The sequence below is a fragment of the Coniophora puteana genome, assembly GCF_000271625.1.
Source record: "Coniophora puteana RWD-64-598 SS2 unplaced genomic scaffold CONPUscaffold_3, whole genome shotgun sequence".
Taxonomy (NCBI): Eukaryota; Fungi; Basidiomycota; class Agaricomycetes; order Boletales; family Coniophoraceae; genus Coniophora; species Coniophora puteana.
Genome location: NW_006913055.1, coordinates 207512 through 221500, shown reverse-complemented (window position 1 = coordinate 221500; position 13989 = coordinate 207512). Strand labels below are relative to the sequence as shown.

Here is a 13989-nt window from a genome sequence, read left to right as displayed (position 1 = left end):
CAATGTTACCCCACCGTACGCACGAGTGAATCTGATGCGTCCATTATACCTTCTGCGCTTCCTGATCGTAGTGACCGAACCAACGTATTTCGTGAACCATCTTCAATCTTCTCTGACGTCCGTACTCAGGCTGCCGACGATATACGCGATTATTTTATATAAGAGCCGTGTCATACAACATAATCATAGGCGTAAAGATCTGCATAAATCATGATGATCTCGGAGAGTTACGCGGCCAACTTAATGATGCTCGCCATGAATGTCGCTTCATCAGGTGTAAGAAACTCGGCTGGTGGAACAGAGATCGCCACGAGCTCCTCGTGTTCGACCAGGCGTTCCGGAGAGCCACCTTTACAAGACGTGGAGATACCGAAAAGACCATAGCTATCGTTGATTGATCGTTGATGTCGTTAACCCGGTCCAGGAGCGAAGTCAAGGTCGTTGCTTCGAAGCAGAGTTCTCCAGAAAGAAAATCCAGCTCAAAGTCGTATATCGGCTGATCGAGCGGATCTGAAATAAGGTGTGTGAGATCGCTCATGACTTCCCAAAGTCGACATGACGAATAGATAAGATCAGCCGAGTAGCCCTTGCCAGAGTCTGAGTCGTCTTGAGCGTGAGACTCTGGAGTAGCCCGCGTTTTGGTGCGCTCGTGGCGATGATAAGGGGAATCGCGTTTTGTGCGAGATCTGTATTGTTTCCTCCCGCCACTCCCTACATCATGTTCCCTTTGAGAGAGGAGCGACACTTGAGGAGCAGTTGAAGGGCCAGGGCGAGAGCTATGCAACAGCTTGGGTGTTCCATTGCATCTATGTTGTGTACAATTCTTGTTTTGGCCTTCCCTGCTCTTCGAGTTCACCGTGTTCTTCTTGGATTTCTTTTTCCCGTGGCCTGCTGCGTACTCTAGTGTCCACAATCCACTTCCGAGCGATTTGAACCCTTTGCATGCGTACAAAGCAGTATGCAAGCAAGGCTTTTAATCGATCATCATGGTGTCAACACTTGTAGAACAAGCAGGCAAAAAGGTACTCACCCTCCACGCCGTCATTTCCTTGAATGCGGGCCAGATTTCTTCGATCTTCTCTTCCATATCCTTGATCTTACAGGTTCTAGTCGGAAGGTTCCACATGATGAGCTTCGCGAGCATCTCATAGTGGCCCTTGCTGCCGGCCAGCGGGATTCCGATTAGGTCACTGTCAGTCCGTAGAGGAACTGCCTCAAAATCGGTGCTGCTATTGGATGGGATCAGCAGTGCCTCGCGCATCTTCGACTCAAACTCCTCCTTGATCTTCAAGTCGTCCAAAGGAGGCTCAGGTGCCACTGCGGTTGCTGCTGATTTGATGGGGTTTGGAGTGCGAGGCGCGCCTGTCGAGTAGTGGCCGGAGGTGCTATAGGTAAGTGAAGGAGCGATTGAACCCGATATGCCTGAAGATATACTAGATCCGCGGACCTGAGAGCATCGGTTGTGAGTCGCAAACTCGTTTACATTCCTTCAGATTTCTTACTTCTTCGGCAGCGGCAGAATATATGCTACCGGTGCATATATCAAGAACAATGGAGTCGCGAGGGAGATCCTTTTCAGCATAAGCCATGCATCGCTCTTCTTGATTGACCATAGTTCTCACCTCAACACTCGTAGCGAAGTGCGCGCCACTGGCATGCAAGTCAGGCTGCGGTACCGGAGCAGCCTGACACGCGGGTGTAGCGAGTTCTCGACGCTCTTGTGTTGATAAATGATTGGTTGATTCCGCGCTTGAAGTGAGCCCACTTCCGAACAATGTCTGCGAACAAGACACGTTGTCAGAATTGACGTAGTCATAGTAAACTTAGCAACGCCACCGATGTTCCAAGATCCACCAAGTCCTTGCTAGACCCGATGGCGTTCCCATACTCGATGGTAGAGTCCTGCTATGCGAGGAACCGCACGTTTTTCAGTGACGCCACTCGCCTAGTGCTGATGAACGTACTGTTGTGCAACTCTTAGATCCTTGTCCGACGAAGGTGGAAGACAAGATAGGTTGCGAGTAGGTTACGCTGCCGCGTGGAAACACCGCAGGTCCAAGAGGATTAGGTCCTAACGGACGCGCGTACGCGAGTCGCGGACCCATCGTCGACATTTCATGTTGTGCATACCACTGTATTCCTGATGTGGGGTCAGCGGATGCACTCATCGCCTGTTTTCTTGAAGGTAGTCTTGTTCTCGTAGGGCGCCGTAGGCTGGATAAGGTGAGTGAGAAGGAGGGAGAGGGAAATGAGAGAGAGAAGGGAGACGATTGCTGTGAAGGCTGGCCTCGAGGCAAACATGAACCCACACTTGCAGCCAAACGAACTGGCATCGGCTCCAAGACAGTGTTCGGGACAAGCCACCGAGATGCGCCAGGGGCGCATTAGTTTCGTGGTGAACGTATCACGCTTGATCATATGTTAGCTACACTCAACCCGTATCACCGTATGGAATATCCAAGTTTGTACAAAGTTGATGCAATGAAAATTTCAAGTTGAGTACCTGGATGTATTCATCAAAGGCTTACATAAATTGAAGCGAGTAGAATACTTCGTATCAGAAGCGACCCCCACTATAAGCAAGCCTTTGACATGACCCCATCCATCTCTCTACTGCCCCGTGTATTGACCCAGCGTTTGCCAGAGACTGAAAGACAACATCAAGTCAGCGATCTTCAAGAACATCGTTGTTAAGGTTCTGTCACTGACCTGCACCGCGAGAGGATACTCGGGTCCGTAACTCTCGGCGCGATGTTGGTCTGGTTTGTCTCCGTGATGTTGAAGATCATCTCCACGTGTCCTTGCGCCCAAGTGTTCCAAGTAGGAGTGACGTCGCTCGAGTCGACGTGAGCGTTAGGATCGAGGGAGATAGCGACGCCTGAGAATGACTTGGAGAAGGAGTCGACAAACGAAAGTATGTTATATGGCGGTCCGCCGCTAAGGCTGTTATCGGTGTCAGAGGCGCATCTTTTGAGCGAAAGGAGGGATGTCTCACGAAGTGAAGTAGTACTCGACGTCATTGCCATGGTAGCCAGGGGGGATTGCGAATAATCCTTTCCATGCCTTCTTCCCAGACTTGTTGAAAGCCTCGAGAAGGTAGTAGGAGGGACAGTAGAATACCGCTGGTGGAAACCATTCAGAACGAAATCTATCAGCCAAATGAATGAATACTCACATTCGCCCATGATACCGATAGCCTTTGTAACCTCAGCGCCTACAGGTACACCTTCACCGGCGGCGATGGTGTAGTTAGCGTATGCATCTGCGACTTTCTGCCTATCCTCAGCGGACAGGTGTGGGTAGACGTTTTGGACGTAATCCGTCGCTGCGTATGTCTCGTTTGGGTTGACGAAGCTAGCGCCTTCATCGGAGTTCATAACAGCCAACAACACTTCCTAGAGATAGTCAGCTCAAGAGAAGGGCCGTCGAGAGAAGACGAACTCCGTTGACGTTACCCTTGAGGAGTGTCTCGATAGGACGCTCGACAATCAACTTCCCATCAACGACGGGAGCCGTAGTGAAGGTACCGTAGAATCCGTTGACGTTGACATCAGTGTTCACTGAGTTAAGTGTGTCGGCGGACACGTTCCTTAGGCACGCATATGGCATTTCGGACTTGTCACATCTGTCCGGTGCAAATGCGTACGTTGGTCAAGCACAAGAGATAAACTCAGCAAGACAAACATACCCTACCCCTTTGACAAACTGCTGATAAATGGCCTGAGACCGGGAGGAAGAATTAGATCGTCGATAATGATGGCCTGAAGGAACGTGGGTTACCTCGGGAATGCTATCATTATAGGCATACTGAGATGGCAAAAACGTCGAGCTGGTCATGGCGGCACGAAATAGAGGTGGCTGGGAGTTTCCGCCGTTCGAGACGATATGTTGCAGTACAGATCCCGCGCCTACGCAGGAAATACGTAAGATTATGCGAGTCGTCGGTTTAGTAGTCACTAGGACTTTCAGACGTACCTGCCGACTCGCCCCAGATTGTGACCTTCGCAGGATCACCACCAAACTTGGCGATCTATGATAATGTTACGTTTCGTCCATCGATGTCTACCAATCACTCGTTAGCCAAGGTTTACTCACATGATCCTGTACCCATTGGAGGGCAAATGTTTGATCCACTGAGTGGTACATTAGCTAGTCATTACTGCGCGTGAAGAAATACTTCAAGTAAACTCACACAGGCCTGCATTCAGAGCTCCTCCCCCTTCAACAACTTCGTTTCCTGAGAGGAAACCGAATACGCCAAGCCGGTATTGGATCACGACGACGACGACTCCATTGTCTGACTCATCAACCAGATCTTTTCCGGCTTGCCCAAAGGCGGCGCCAAATAGGTAACTGGATAGACGCATGCCGAGTTAGCGCCATGATAGTGAATCAACCGATGCGAGGACATACCCGCCACCGTGTATCCACACAATAACAGGAAGACTGGCAGTTGCGTTCTTGCCAACATCAACCGGGGTATAGACGCTGGTATTCGACAAGCCACTTGTTGAGTTCCAGCCATGAGCAAGCCAACAGACAGACGGACTTTAGAAACAAGCAATCCTCCGATTCGGGTGGAGTAGTGCTATCTCGTTTACTCACCCCAGTAACATTTAGATACGGAGATGTAGGGCCGGTCCCGGAGGAGTACACCTGGCGACATATATCTGGCTGGCTTGCGGCTTGCTGTGTGCCATTGACATTGGCAGGAGCCTGAGGTGCGGCGAAGCGGAGTTGGCCTTTGAGTCGCACGTGAGCAACGGCATGACAAGTACGGAGAAAAGAAAAGAACTCACCGATGGGAGGTGCAGCGTAGCGTACACCTAACCAAGATGCACCACCAGTAGTATCATTGTTTACACCCTGGTATTGTGCGTAACCAAGGTTGACGATTGGCCCCGGGCTCTGGCCATGAACTGCTGCAACGAGAACAGCCAGAAAGAGCGCTGATCGCGGCTGCATGATCCACCCGTTATTAGTAACGATACTGAGGGAGAAGACGAAGGAGACGGCGACAGCCAGTACAATGGGCACCGTGCTGGAGCATTTAACTACGGGCACAACATGACCGAGCTCGATGTCAGCTGGCTTCAAGCTGATATTCTCGCGCGCATCGGAGAAGATGTCACGGGCAGGATAACTGGGGAAAAGGTGTTCCTAGAAAAGTCACGAGAAGAAACATCGGAAGCCATTGGCAGTATGAGCGACTGAGCTAGGATGAACGAGAGCGCCAGCACATGGACGTCAGAAACTCAATCAACTGGCTGTTCCACGAGGTGAAGTCAGCTGCCCCAAACCACCCATACGAACCAGAGATTAGGGTTAAGGGTCGTCATTGCTGTGGAAAGCACGCTATGAAACGCCGGCCCGGGCTGGCTCTATGTCCTAATACTGTTCACGACCCGCCCAGAGATCAGTGCCATTTGTTCTTCTGTGGTATTAGATCTTGGATAACCGTTATTGAAAGCAATCTATAATCTATGATCTACTACTATGCAATTATCATACCACAAAGCTTCGGTCCACTTGAGAGTGCTGATAGCTTCATCGTCCAATAGGCAGCTTTACCCAGAGCCAGCAGCATAAACCTTGCCCCAAGCGAGCTCCTGGAATTTGTCGTAGATCGCGAGGACACCAGCGCCAGCAACTCCACGGAGGATGTTGGCACCTGCGCCGTTGAACAGTGTCTTGGCGCCTTCTTTCGCAATGATTTGGCGTCCTGCGTCAACAAACGATTTGTATTGGACCTATGTGAACGTAATGGAGTTAGTCGAGAACACGACGGTGAAACGGAGATGGCTTGCCTTCTCGCCCGAAGTCATCATCATGCGGCGACGAATCGTGTCAAGCGGGTATGCGGCGAGCGCTGCGCCCTAACAAGGAGCAATGGGATAGGTGAGCATCGTTGTATGACGATAAAAAAGACAGCTAAAACGCACGGTGGTGCAGCAGTATCCGACAGCGAAATTCGCGAAGAAGTTGCCTCGGAGGGATCCAACCAGAAAAGTGTCCTTGACTGTGTCATAACCACCAAAACTGAGGACAATCCATGAGTTCTTTCGTGCACGAATATACGAAGAATGGCGTACTAAAGACCACGATAGACGATAATACCAAGAACGCTAGGCACGAAGCCGCGATACAAGCCTAGGATGCCGTCTGACTTGAGCGTCTGCTTGTAGACGTCAACGAGGCCAGAGAACTGGCGAGAGCCGCCTTTGGTAGCGCTCTTCCCGTCGGCCGAGAGACGCGTACGAGCACTGTGATCCGAAAAGAGGCTACAGTCAGAATGGACGCAGCGAAGCGCCCATGTTCTCAATCGACTCCTTTCACACCTCCGTTTCCAGCGAGTCCGGACAAATCGAGCGGACGAGCATGAAAAGATAAAGGCAGAGCAGGTCAAGACTGAGAACTAGCGACGCGTACGCGTTGATTGCGCCTTCCATGAGACTGAACGAAAGATGATGAGAGGATAATGCCCACTAGTCCAGGGAATAGACGAAGACGCTTCCTGAAGCACCTGCTGCGGCACCGGAGGCGATGTTACCCGCGACCCAGGTCCAGTAGCCCTCCGACTTCTTGAAGCCGAACATCTTCTTGAAGTTGTCCTTGAATGCGAAGTTGAGCGCCTGCGTCGGGAAGTAGCGAATCACGTTCGTGCCATTGCCGCGCCACACTACGACCTTGTCAGTTAGCACAGGAAGCAATGAGAAGATGAAGAGATGCGCACAGGAGACGACACCCTCGTCAGCTACGGTGCGCTTGAAACAATCGACGATGCCAGTGTACGGGCGCTCGAGCCGACCAGCGGCGAGCATGGCACCCTGGTTCTGTATCATGAGCTTGACGCGCTCGATGGGAGCCGCGGCGGTCTTGGAGATGGACGCAGCCGTGCCACCCATGAGGAAGTCGACTAAAGAATGGCGGGTCAGTGTACAAGGAAATTATGCCAATAAGGAGCAGGACATACTCGTGAAGGTCGAGAAGTCGTTGGGCTTACCGCCCTTAACATCCACGTTAACTTTGTCGACCATGATAAACTTGAGAAAAGAGAAAAGAAATAGAAACTGAGTGGGGAGTGATTTCTAGAGGTGTAGCCTGGGGACTAGCACGCCTCCCCACAGAGCTCATTTATACTTTGTCGTCTTTTATTGTGAACTTTATCTACTTCCTGTCGCAGATACCCAATGGCAGCGAGCGTATGGATCATCTCGGAAGGTAACTTCCGTGGGGACCCGGCTGGCGTAGCGCTCGAAACTCACAGCCTCGTCAGCCTCGCGAGGGCATCTCGGTGTTTCAAGAGTATTTGCATTAGCGAAACACACCCTTCGGCGATGGCGTAGTGATGGTTGGTGGAATAAGAGCAGGTGAGGCTCCGCAGCGTTGGCGATGAATGCAAGTTCGGGGATTCCGCTCGGCGATCTACATCTTTTGCCTTATGGGGATATGCAAAGGCCTGGGATGTGTGGTCATTCAATTGATGTCAGCAAGCTTCAGCCAATGAAGTTCGGAGTCTACGCTACTTGCCGAGCCGGTCGCGACGCGTGGAAGAGAAGGAAAGGACCGAGGTAGATCTGGACAATAGATGAGGCAGAGGTAGGCTACTACATGCGAGAATGTATACATAGGAAGCGAGAGATAGGAGTGGGTGAAACCCTGAGGGCCTCTGGCCCGAAACGAGGAACCTAAAAACTGCGGCGAGAAGAGCTGCTCGGGCGGGTTGGGAAAACCGAACGGAGCACGTCTCGACGCGTTGCTAGGAGCCAAGCGTCAGGCAGTGGCTAAGACTGGATTGAGAAAAGGGAGAAAAAAGGGGCATACCAAAGGAGGGGAGTGCCGTGTGGGCGGGGCTGCTGATCGGCCGGGATCACAGCGGGGCTGGCACTTGTAAAGGAGTGACTGTTCTGGGTATCTGCGTGAGCGTGGGCGCAGGGCCCGGAAAAAACGGATCAAGGTCCGGGTTTGAGGGCGTGCCCAGTGGTTTCTATTCGGATCCGCAAAGGAGTCGGCCCAGACGGGATAGGAGGGACCACAAAGGGGGGCTAGCAGCCCTGGGCAGAGGGGGGGAGGGTTCGCTGGGAACATAAAGGGTGACTGGGGCCTCGAAAAGTGGATGGGATTCGGCATAGCGTTCACTGAACAAAAAGAGGGGCCTGGGGCCTATGAGCAGGTGGGTGGGTTCATGCGCAGCTGCTATAGTGTGGCTAGCTGAGACTTCTCCCCGGAAAGCGAGGGTGATCTCGCTCTCGGGGTCACTTGGGTCTCGGGCAAAGTAGGCTGCGACTTTGTCCCCAATGGCGAGTGCCCGCCCGCGAGGGTTGGCAATCCATCGGAGGCGGAAAGCTGGTCGGGGCGGAGAGGCAGATGCATCCTCGGGAGGGTTGGCCTTGTCTACGTAGATGGTGGCGATGCCCACCGACTCGAGATCACTGTTGAGGGTACTGCGGCGTGGGTGGGAAGGGCGAGACATGGTGATGGGGTGGGGTGCAGGAGGGCAGGGACTTAAATGCCTGTCCGCGTTGCGGAGGGTACGTAAAGGAAGGTGGTCCGCCGGGTGCAGGGCGGAGAAAACTTTCCACTGGGGACGTAAGGGCCCATGGTGGCGACCGGCTAGAAGCTCCTGGGATGCGTACCGCCGGGGTAAAGAAAAAACTCTGCACGGGGGGGGGTGTAGGGCAGGGATTGGCCGAGAATTGTCTTAGCCACTGCCGGGCTCCGGAGAGGGTGTGGTGGGCGGGGAAAGAAAACGAGTGGAGGGCGGCGGCGCTGGTGAGCAGGCAGGTGCTGCAGGTGGGCCTCACAGAGCGCCGACGCGAGAGGGAGAAAGGAAGGGGGTGAAGCGTCACGCCGTCACGCCTCGCGCGTAGACTACCCTCTATCCGCCACGTGCCTCGCTAAACTAGACTCACATCTACGCTACTTGCCGAGCCGGTCGCGACGCGTGGAAGAGAAGGAAAGGACCGAGGTAGATCTGGACAATAGATGAGGCAGAGGTAGGCTACTACATGCGAGAATGTATACATAGGAAGCGAGAGATAGGAGTGGGTGAAACCCTGAGGGCCTCTGGCCCGAAACGAGGAACCTAAAAACTGCGGCGAGAAGAGCTGCTTTCCCAGGAAAAAGGAGTCAGCGACGCAAGCAGGCGAAGCGCTAAACCCGCAGTATTAGGAGGTGACGAACCTAGTTGCGAACAGGGGGCATGGTGTAGGTCGTGAACGACTCTAGCACTGGGGTGTCTTGGAGGTATGGGGCGAGGATCATCGCGTGCTTCCGCAGGTAGCCCGTGAACGAATCCCCCGCCCACCGGCCCATGGTCTTAACCACTTCGAACGGGACACCACGGAGGAGGTACTCCAGGGTTCCCCCGATGCGGATGCCGTGCCCTTGGCCGAGCTGGAGCTGGAGCGTGCGTGCGGCTGTCCGGAGCCTGCGCATGAATTCCCATTTGGAGAGCGCGATGAGGCCGCGCGTGGGGTGGTGCCAGGCGAAAAGGTGGGCGCCTGGGGGGGCCGGGCTGACCTGGAGGTGATTGTGGAGGGCGGCGATGGGGTCGGTGACGTCGGACTGGGCCGCGCACTGCACGTCTTCGCCCACGGTGGCAGAAGTCTTGGTGCGCGGGAGACTGAAACGCGTGGCTTTGAGGCCGTTCCGGTCTGTGATCTCGGCAAAGCCGGCGCGCGTGATGAAGTCGTCTGGGCTGTTCTTGAACGCGTCTGAGGAGGGGACGGTGAACTCGCCGAGGCGGGCAACGCAGTAGAACGCCACCGTTAAGCACGCGTACACTGCGGCGTCGAGGGAGAGTGAGAGGTTGAGCGCGCTGCGGATGCGTTGGATATCGTTGACCGTGAACGGGGCGCGTTTTGGTCGTGTCGACTTCTTGGGGGCGAAACGGCGGGCTCCCTCGAGGACCGCTGACTGCTGGTCGGCAGGGAGAAGCCAGGGGAAGCCATTCAGGCGGTGCCACGCCGCGACGCCAGCCACGTAGTTGTTGAGGCTGGAGCCCGAGTACGATCCCGCGCATGCGGTGATGAACTCGGACAGGAGAGTTGCTGAGGCGGGGCAGCGTTGCCCTTCCGAGATGCGTTTCTGGTCACAGAACAGATGGAAGATGAGTAGCCCCGAGCCGTAGACGCTTTTGGTTGACTCCCGCCAGGAGCCGGCGTAAACGGTGAGGATGCGCTCGAGCGCCTCCTCAGAGGTGTCGAGATCGTTGTCGAGGGAATCGGTGAGGCGGGGGGACGGGTTGGAGGGCTTCCATGTGGTGATGCGATCCTTGGCTTGGCATGGGGGGCGGAAGGTCGAAGGAAGGAGGGCTTGAGCATCTGCAGAGAGGGACGTTGAGTTGAGGATGGGTGCTGGGCGCTGGGGGAGGGGCGCGTTGAATCTGCGGAAAGGGTCACCGGGTTCAGGTATCGGAGCGGACGGCCTCGTCGATGAGTTCGTCCTCGCGCTGCTGGAGGCGCTGGGTCTCTGCGCCAGCGTGGGCACGGTCGCGGAGGCGCGTTGCGTGGCCTGGCTTCGGTAGGATTGGTCCAGCTGGAGCGTGGCGAGCGGTGGGGTTTGCGAGGGTGATGAGTTGGACGAGGCCGGGTGGGGTGCCCACATGGTCGATCGCGAGGTGGGGGGGACCGTAGTGTCCACGGGAGGGAGCGTCGGCTGGGTTGTTCTCGCTGGGGACATAGGACGATATGAAACGAAGGTGTTGGGGGAGGGACCGGAGGTGCTTGTGGATGCGGCAGAAAACTGTGTTGACGGCGCGGTTGCGGCTGCGGCCGCGACGCCAGCCCTCGACAACGCCGGTGTTGTCTCCGAAAACGACCAAGTCTGTGTCAGCATGGAACAAGCGAGAGACGGCGAGGACGAGTAGCTCGAATCCCACCGCTTCTGCCCATCCGATATCCTTTTCGCCATCGAGAGTGCGCCACCCGGGGAGCAGGGTCCACGCTTGCCAGCGTTGGCCGATTGTGATTCCGATGCCGACGCCTGAGCTCGCGTCTGAGTAGGCCTGCAGAACGACGGGGGCGGAGGGGGCGATGATGGGGGAAAAGACGTGGTTGGATGCGAAACGACGCTCCCACCACTCCAGGTCCGGCTGCACGTGTTTGTCGGGCCGGATGCCCTTGTGAGGGGTGTTCTCGCACACGCCCAGCATTGCCTCGAGGCCGAGGAGATGGGCTCGGCCTTCTCTGAAAACGGTTGCTGCGTGGAGCAGTTTGCCGTAGAGGCGCTGAATATCTTTGAGGTTGTGGCGGCGGCGCTGTCGCCACTCGTTGATGACGCCTGTGTACCTTGCCACCTTGTCAGGTGCGAGCGAGACGGTCTGGTTCTGCATGTCCCATACAAAACCTGTGAAGACGACAGCCGGCGCGAAGGGCTGGTCCTTATCTGTCGCCCACGGCGGGCCCAAAGGGCCGGTGGCGTAGTTGACGTCCGCTATGCAATATGAGAAGCGTCGGTCGTGGTCTGACCTGGGAGAGGACTGTGACAGATCCCGGATGGGATGGTAGCAGTCCTCGTTGAATTCCTCGTCCGCGAGGAACGGGGACTCGGCTGGTCGGCAGTACCACGTGCGGCTGCCGGTTTGTTGTTTGCCTAGGGGTGCAATCTGCTGGTGCCAGCGCGCGCGGGAGGCGTTGTACTCGTCGAGGTGTTCTCGGAGGACCCGTGCCAGGAACTTGTCGTCCACCCACTTGTCGAGGGGGCCGATACCCCGGTGGCGCATGATTTCCAGGAGAGCATCGGCGACGGCGCCGAAAATGCCGCCAGAAGGGCGGGCGCCGAAAGCGGTGCACGAATCAATGCACCCGAGGGTGTCGGATATTCGGACTACCGCCGCTGGCCATTGGGACGGGTGCAACGGGACGGTTCGGTATGCTTCTGAGATATCTCGTGTGGCAAGCTCAGAGCCGGGGGGAAGCCTGGAGCAGAGCAGGTATATAACCTTGAAAGTTCCCCAGGTGGTGGGGAAATTGTCGGCGTCCGTGAAGGAGTTTACGGAGGGGAGAGGGGTAGCAAGGGAAGGGTGGAGAGGGAAAGAGAAATTTTGTACCAGCCTGAACTTGTTGATTTTGTGGGGTTTCGGGACGAGAGAGAGAGGGGAGGACTGGAAAGGTCCAATTAGGAGCTCTATGGTATCGAGCGGGGCGGGCCCAATGTATCGGCCCTTTGTGATCTCATTATGCACAATCTCGCGGAAAGCATCTTTGTATGTGTCAACGGACTTGTCATTAGTGGGGCATTGCGTGAAAGGTATAGTTGGGAAGTCTAAGGTAAAACCGAATCGCAGGCCATGTACAACGTGGGCGTATTGCTCGAAGGCGCCGGCAGCGCGGAGCTCCCGTTCCCACACATCAGCGGGGTAGGGTGTTAGGGGGAAGCGGGTTCTGTGCGCGATCGCAGCGGTGAGCACCGTGCCCGGTGCTGAGGCAGCCGGAGCATACGTGGCGGGCTGGGTGGTCTTTCTCTCCGCAGCCCTCGGGGCGTTGCCAGGAGGCGCACACCGCGCGGCCGGAGCGCAATTGGAGGTAGCCTTTGGGGCCCCTGGTGGCGACCGTGTCGTGCTTTCTGTCCCAAGTGCGCTCGGCGCGGCACGCCAGGACCTCGTGGGTGTTGCGTCCCAGGCAGACCGAGCAGATCGCCTTGGGGGTGTCGGAGGTGCTGGTGGGGCCTGGAAAAGTCTTGTTGCGCTTGCGGGGTCGCTCGGACGAACCGGATGGGTCGGGTGAGGTTGCGCGGCGTTTTTCCTCCCGGTTTGCGCGGCCGTAAGGGGCTGTGGTCTGGGCGTGGCAAAAGAGGCGGCGGAGGTGCATGCGGCGAGGGATGCGTGGTGCAGGGTACGCGGCGGTACGGGGGCATGCGGCGAGTGGCGGCACGGGGTGTGCAGGGGTGTGGCGGCGTGTGCATGACACGGGCCGAGAGGCGAGGGGCGAGGCGTGGCGAGGCATGGGGGAGGAGGAGAGAAGGGGGGGGAGGTGGGAGGGAGGTGGGGCGAGAAGGGTGCGAGAGCACAAAGGGACGTGAGCTGACTGGGACGGGCGGCGGGAAAAAGGTGCTCACCGAGTTCGTGTATTCCCCTCCGTAGCTGTTCTTCACCCTGAAGAACAGGGATTCGCGCGCCAGTTTGAGATCGTCCTCGCTGAACTCGAGCCTGTAGCCGGACTTGGCCCGGAGGGCGAAGTGCCAGTCCTTGCGGCTGTCCTCCTGGTAAGCGAGGAGGGCGTTGCGGTATAGCTGGGAGCCGTCCAGACTGTACCACCAGGGGTGGCCGAGGAGGACGCGCCAGAACTCGTAGAGCTGGTCAACTCGCTCTTTTTCCCAGTGGTGGTTACGCATGGCCGTGATCATGTGCGTGGAAGCAAAGGAGAGGTCCTCGAAAGACAGCTGGCTATCCGGCACGACGGGTGCTTTGGGGTCGCGCATGGCGGCGGCGGGTTTGAACGAGACCACGCCTGTCTCTGCGTTAGTCACCTGAACTAGGGCGTCAGCGTCGGGGAGTGCGGAGGCGCGCTTTGCAAAACGTAGGCCCTCGATGGTCCACCACCACATGTCGCGGTCGTCGCCGTCCTCCATGCCCCTGGTTGCGAAAGGGTGGGGGATGATCAGCGGCGTGGTGGGTTTCCTGCGGTTGGGAATCGGTAGGTGCTTGTTTTTGTGTTTTCTGCGGTCCTCCGCGAGAGCCTCAGCCATCTGCGTCTCGCGCTGGAGGGCCGCAAGGTCTACGGCTGCGGCGCGGTCGACTTCAGCTTGGGCGTCGGCGAGCCGGTCAGCGTCGAGTTGCCGGCCCCAGGCGGCGACTCGCCGGGTGTGTTCTACTGCCCAGCGGCGCTCCAGCGCTTTGGCGGCTGCTGGGTGGTCGACGTTCTGGTCTGCTTCGAAGAGCGCTTCGCGGTCGAGCGTGAAGTCGGGGGTGGTGAAATCCGGCCTGGACTCCCTGGTGGGATCCTCAGTGATGCGGGGGGATGCCATGCGGGCTCGGTGAGAGGGAAA

General features: G+C 56.6%; 6 protein-coding genes across 6 annotated transcripts; all 6 read right to left on the bottom strand.

Moving 5' to 3' along the window:
* Positions 1 to 498: 498 nt before the first annotated feature.
* CONPUDRAFT_162987 (uncharacterized protein) lies at positions 499 to 2304 on the bottom strand. The gene is made up of 6 exons (XM_007767398.1): positions 1965 to 2304; positions 1837 to 1905; positions 1623 to 1778; positions 1503 to 1571; positions 1031 to 1447; positions 499 to 711 (listed from the first exon to the last, which is right to left on the bottom strand). Exons 1-6 carry the CDS (start codon positions 2166 to 2168, stop codon positions 535 to 537), a joined length of 1092 nt encoding a protein of 363 aa, XP_007765588.1. The 5' UTR covers positions 2169 to 2304; the 3' UTR covers positions 499 to 534.
* A 306-nt stretch (positions 2305 to 2610) lies between these two features.
* On the bottom strand, positions 2611 to 5201 carry CONPUDRAFT_135431 (alpha beta-hydrolase; the record flags this gene model as incomplete). Its single annotated transcript, XM_007767397.1, has 13 exons — positions 4800 to 5201; positions 4550 to 4742; positions 4414 to 4488; positions 4193 to 4353; positions 4096 to 4133; positions 3976 to 4030; positions 3781 to 3908; positions 3689 to 3720; positions 3442 to 3625; positions 3176 to 3395; positions 2996 to 3122; positions 2710 to 2943; positions 2611 to 2647 (listed from the first exon to the last, which is right to left on the bottom strand). Exons 1-13 carry the CDS (start codon positions 4963 to 4965, stop codon positions 2611 to 2613), a joined length of 1650 nt encoding a protein of 549 aa, XP_007765587.1. The 5' UTR covers positions 4966 to 5201.
* A 366-nt stretch (positions 5202 to 5567) lies between these two features.
* CONPUDRAFT_88158 (mitochondrial carrier) lies at positions 5568 to 6905 on the bottom strand (the record flags this gene model as incomplete). Its single annotated transcript, XM_007767396.1, has 6 exons — positions 5568 to 5750; positions 5808 to 5876; positions 5943 to 6039; positions 6093 to 6263; positions 6487 to 6679; positions 6734 to 6905. The coding sequence occupies 6 exons, from the start codon at positions 6903 to 6905 to the stop codon at positions 5568 to 5570; spliced, it is 885 nt and encodes a 294-aa protein (XP_007765586.1).
* A 1082-nt stretch (positions 6906 to 7987) lies between these two features.
* On the bottom strand, positions 7988 to 8473 carry CONPUDRAFT_150706 (uncharacterized protein; the record flags this gene model as incomplete). The annotated part of the gene is made up of 1 exon (XM_007767395.1): positions 7988 to 8473. One exon carries the CDS (start codon positions 8471 to 8473, stop codon positions 7988 to 7990), a length of 486 nt encoding a protein of 161 aa, XP_007765585.1.
* A 758-nt stretch (positions 8474 to 9231) lies between these two features.
* On the bottom strand, positions 9232 to 10308 carry CONPUDRAFT_43581 (uncharacterized protein; the record flags this gene model as incomplete). The annotated part of the gene is made up of 1 exon (XM_007767053.1): positions 9232 to 10308. A coding segment is annotated over one exon (1077 nt), but the record flags the coding sequence as incomplete, so codon positions are not given.
* A 2404-nt stretch (positions 10309 to 12712) lies between these two features.
* Positions 12713 to 13627, bottom strand: CONPUDRAFT_162986 (uncharacterized protein; the record flags this gene model as incomplete). The annotated part of the gene is made up of 2 exons (XM_007767394.1): positions 13060 to 13627; positions 12713 to 12779 (listed from the first exon to the last, which is right to left on the bottom strand). Coding segments are annotated over exons 1-2 (579 nt in total), but the record flags the coding sequence as incomplete, so codon positions are not given.
* Between the last annotated feature and the right edge of the window lie 362 nt (positions 13628 to 13989).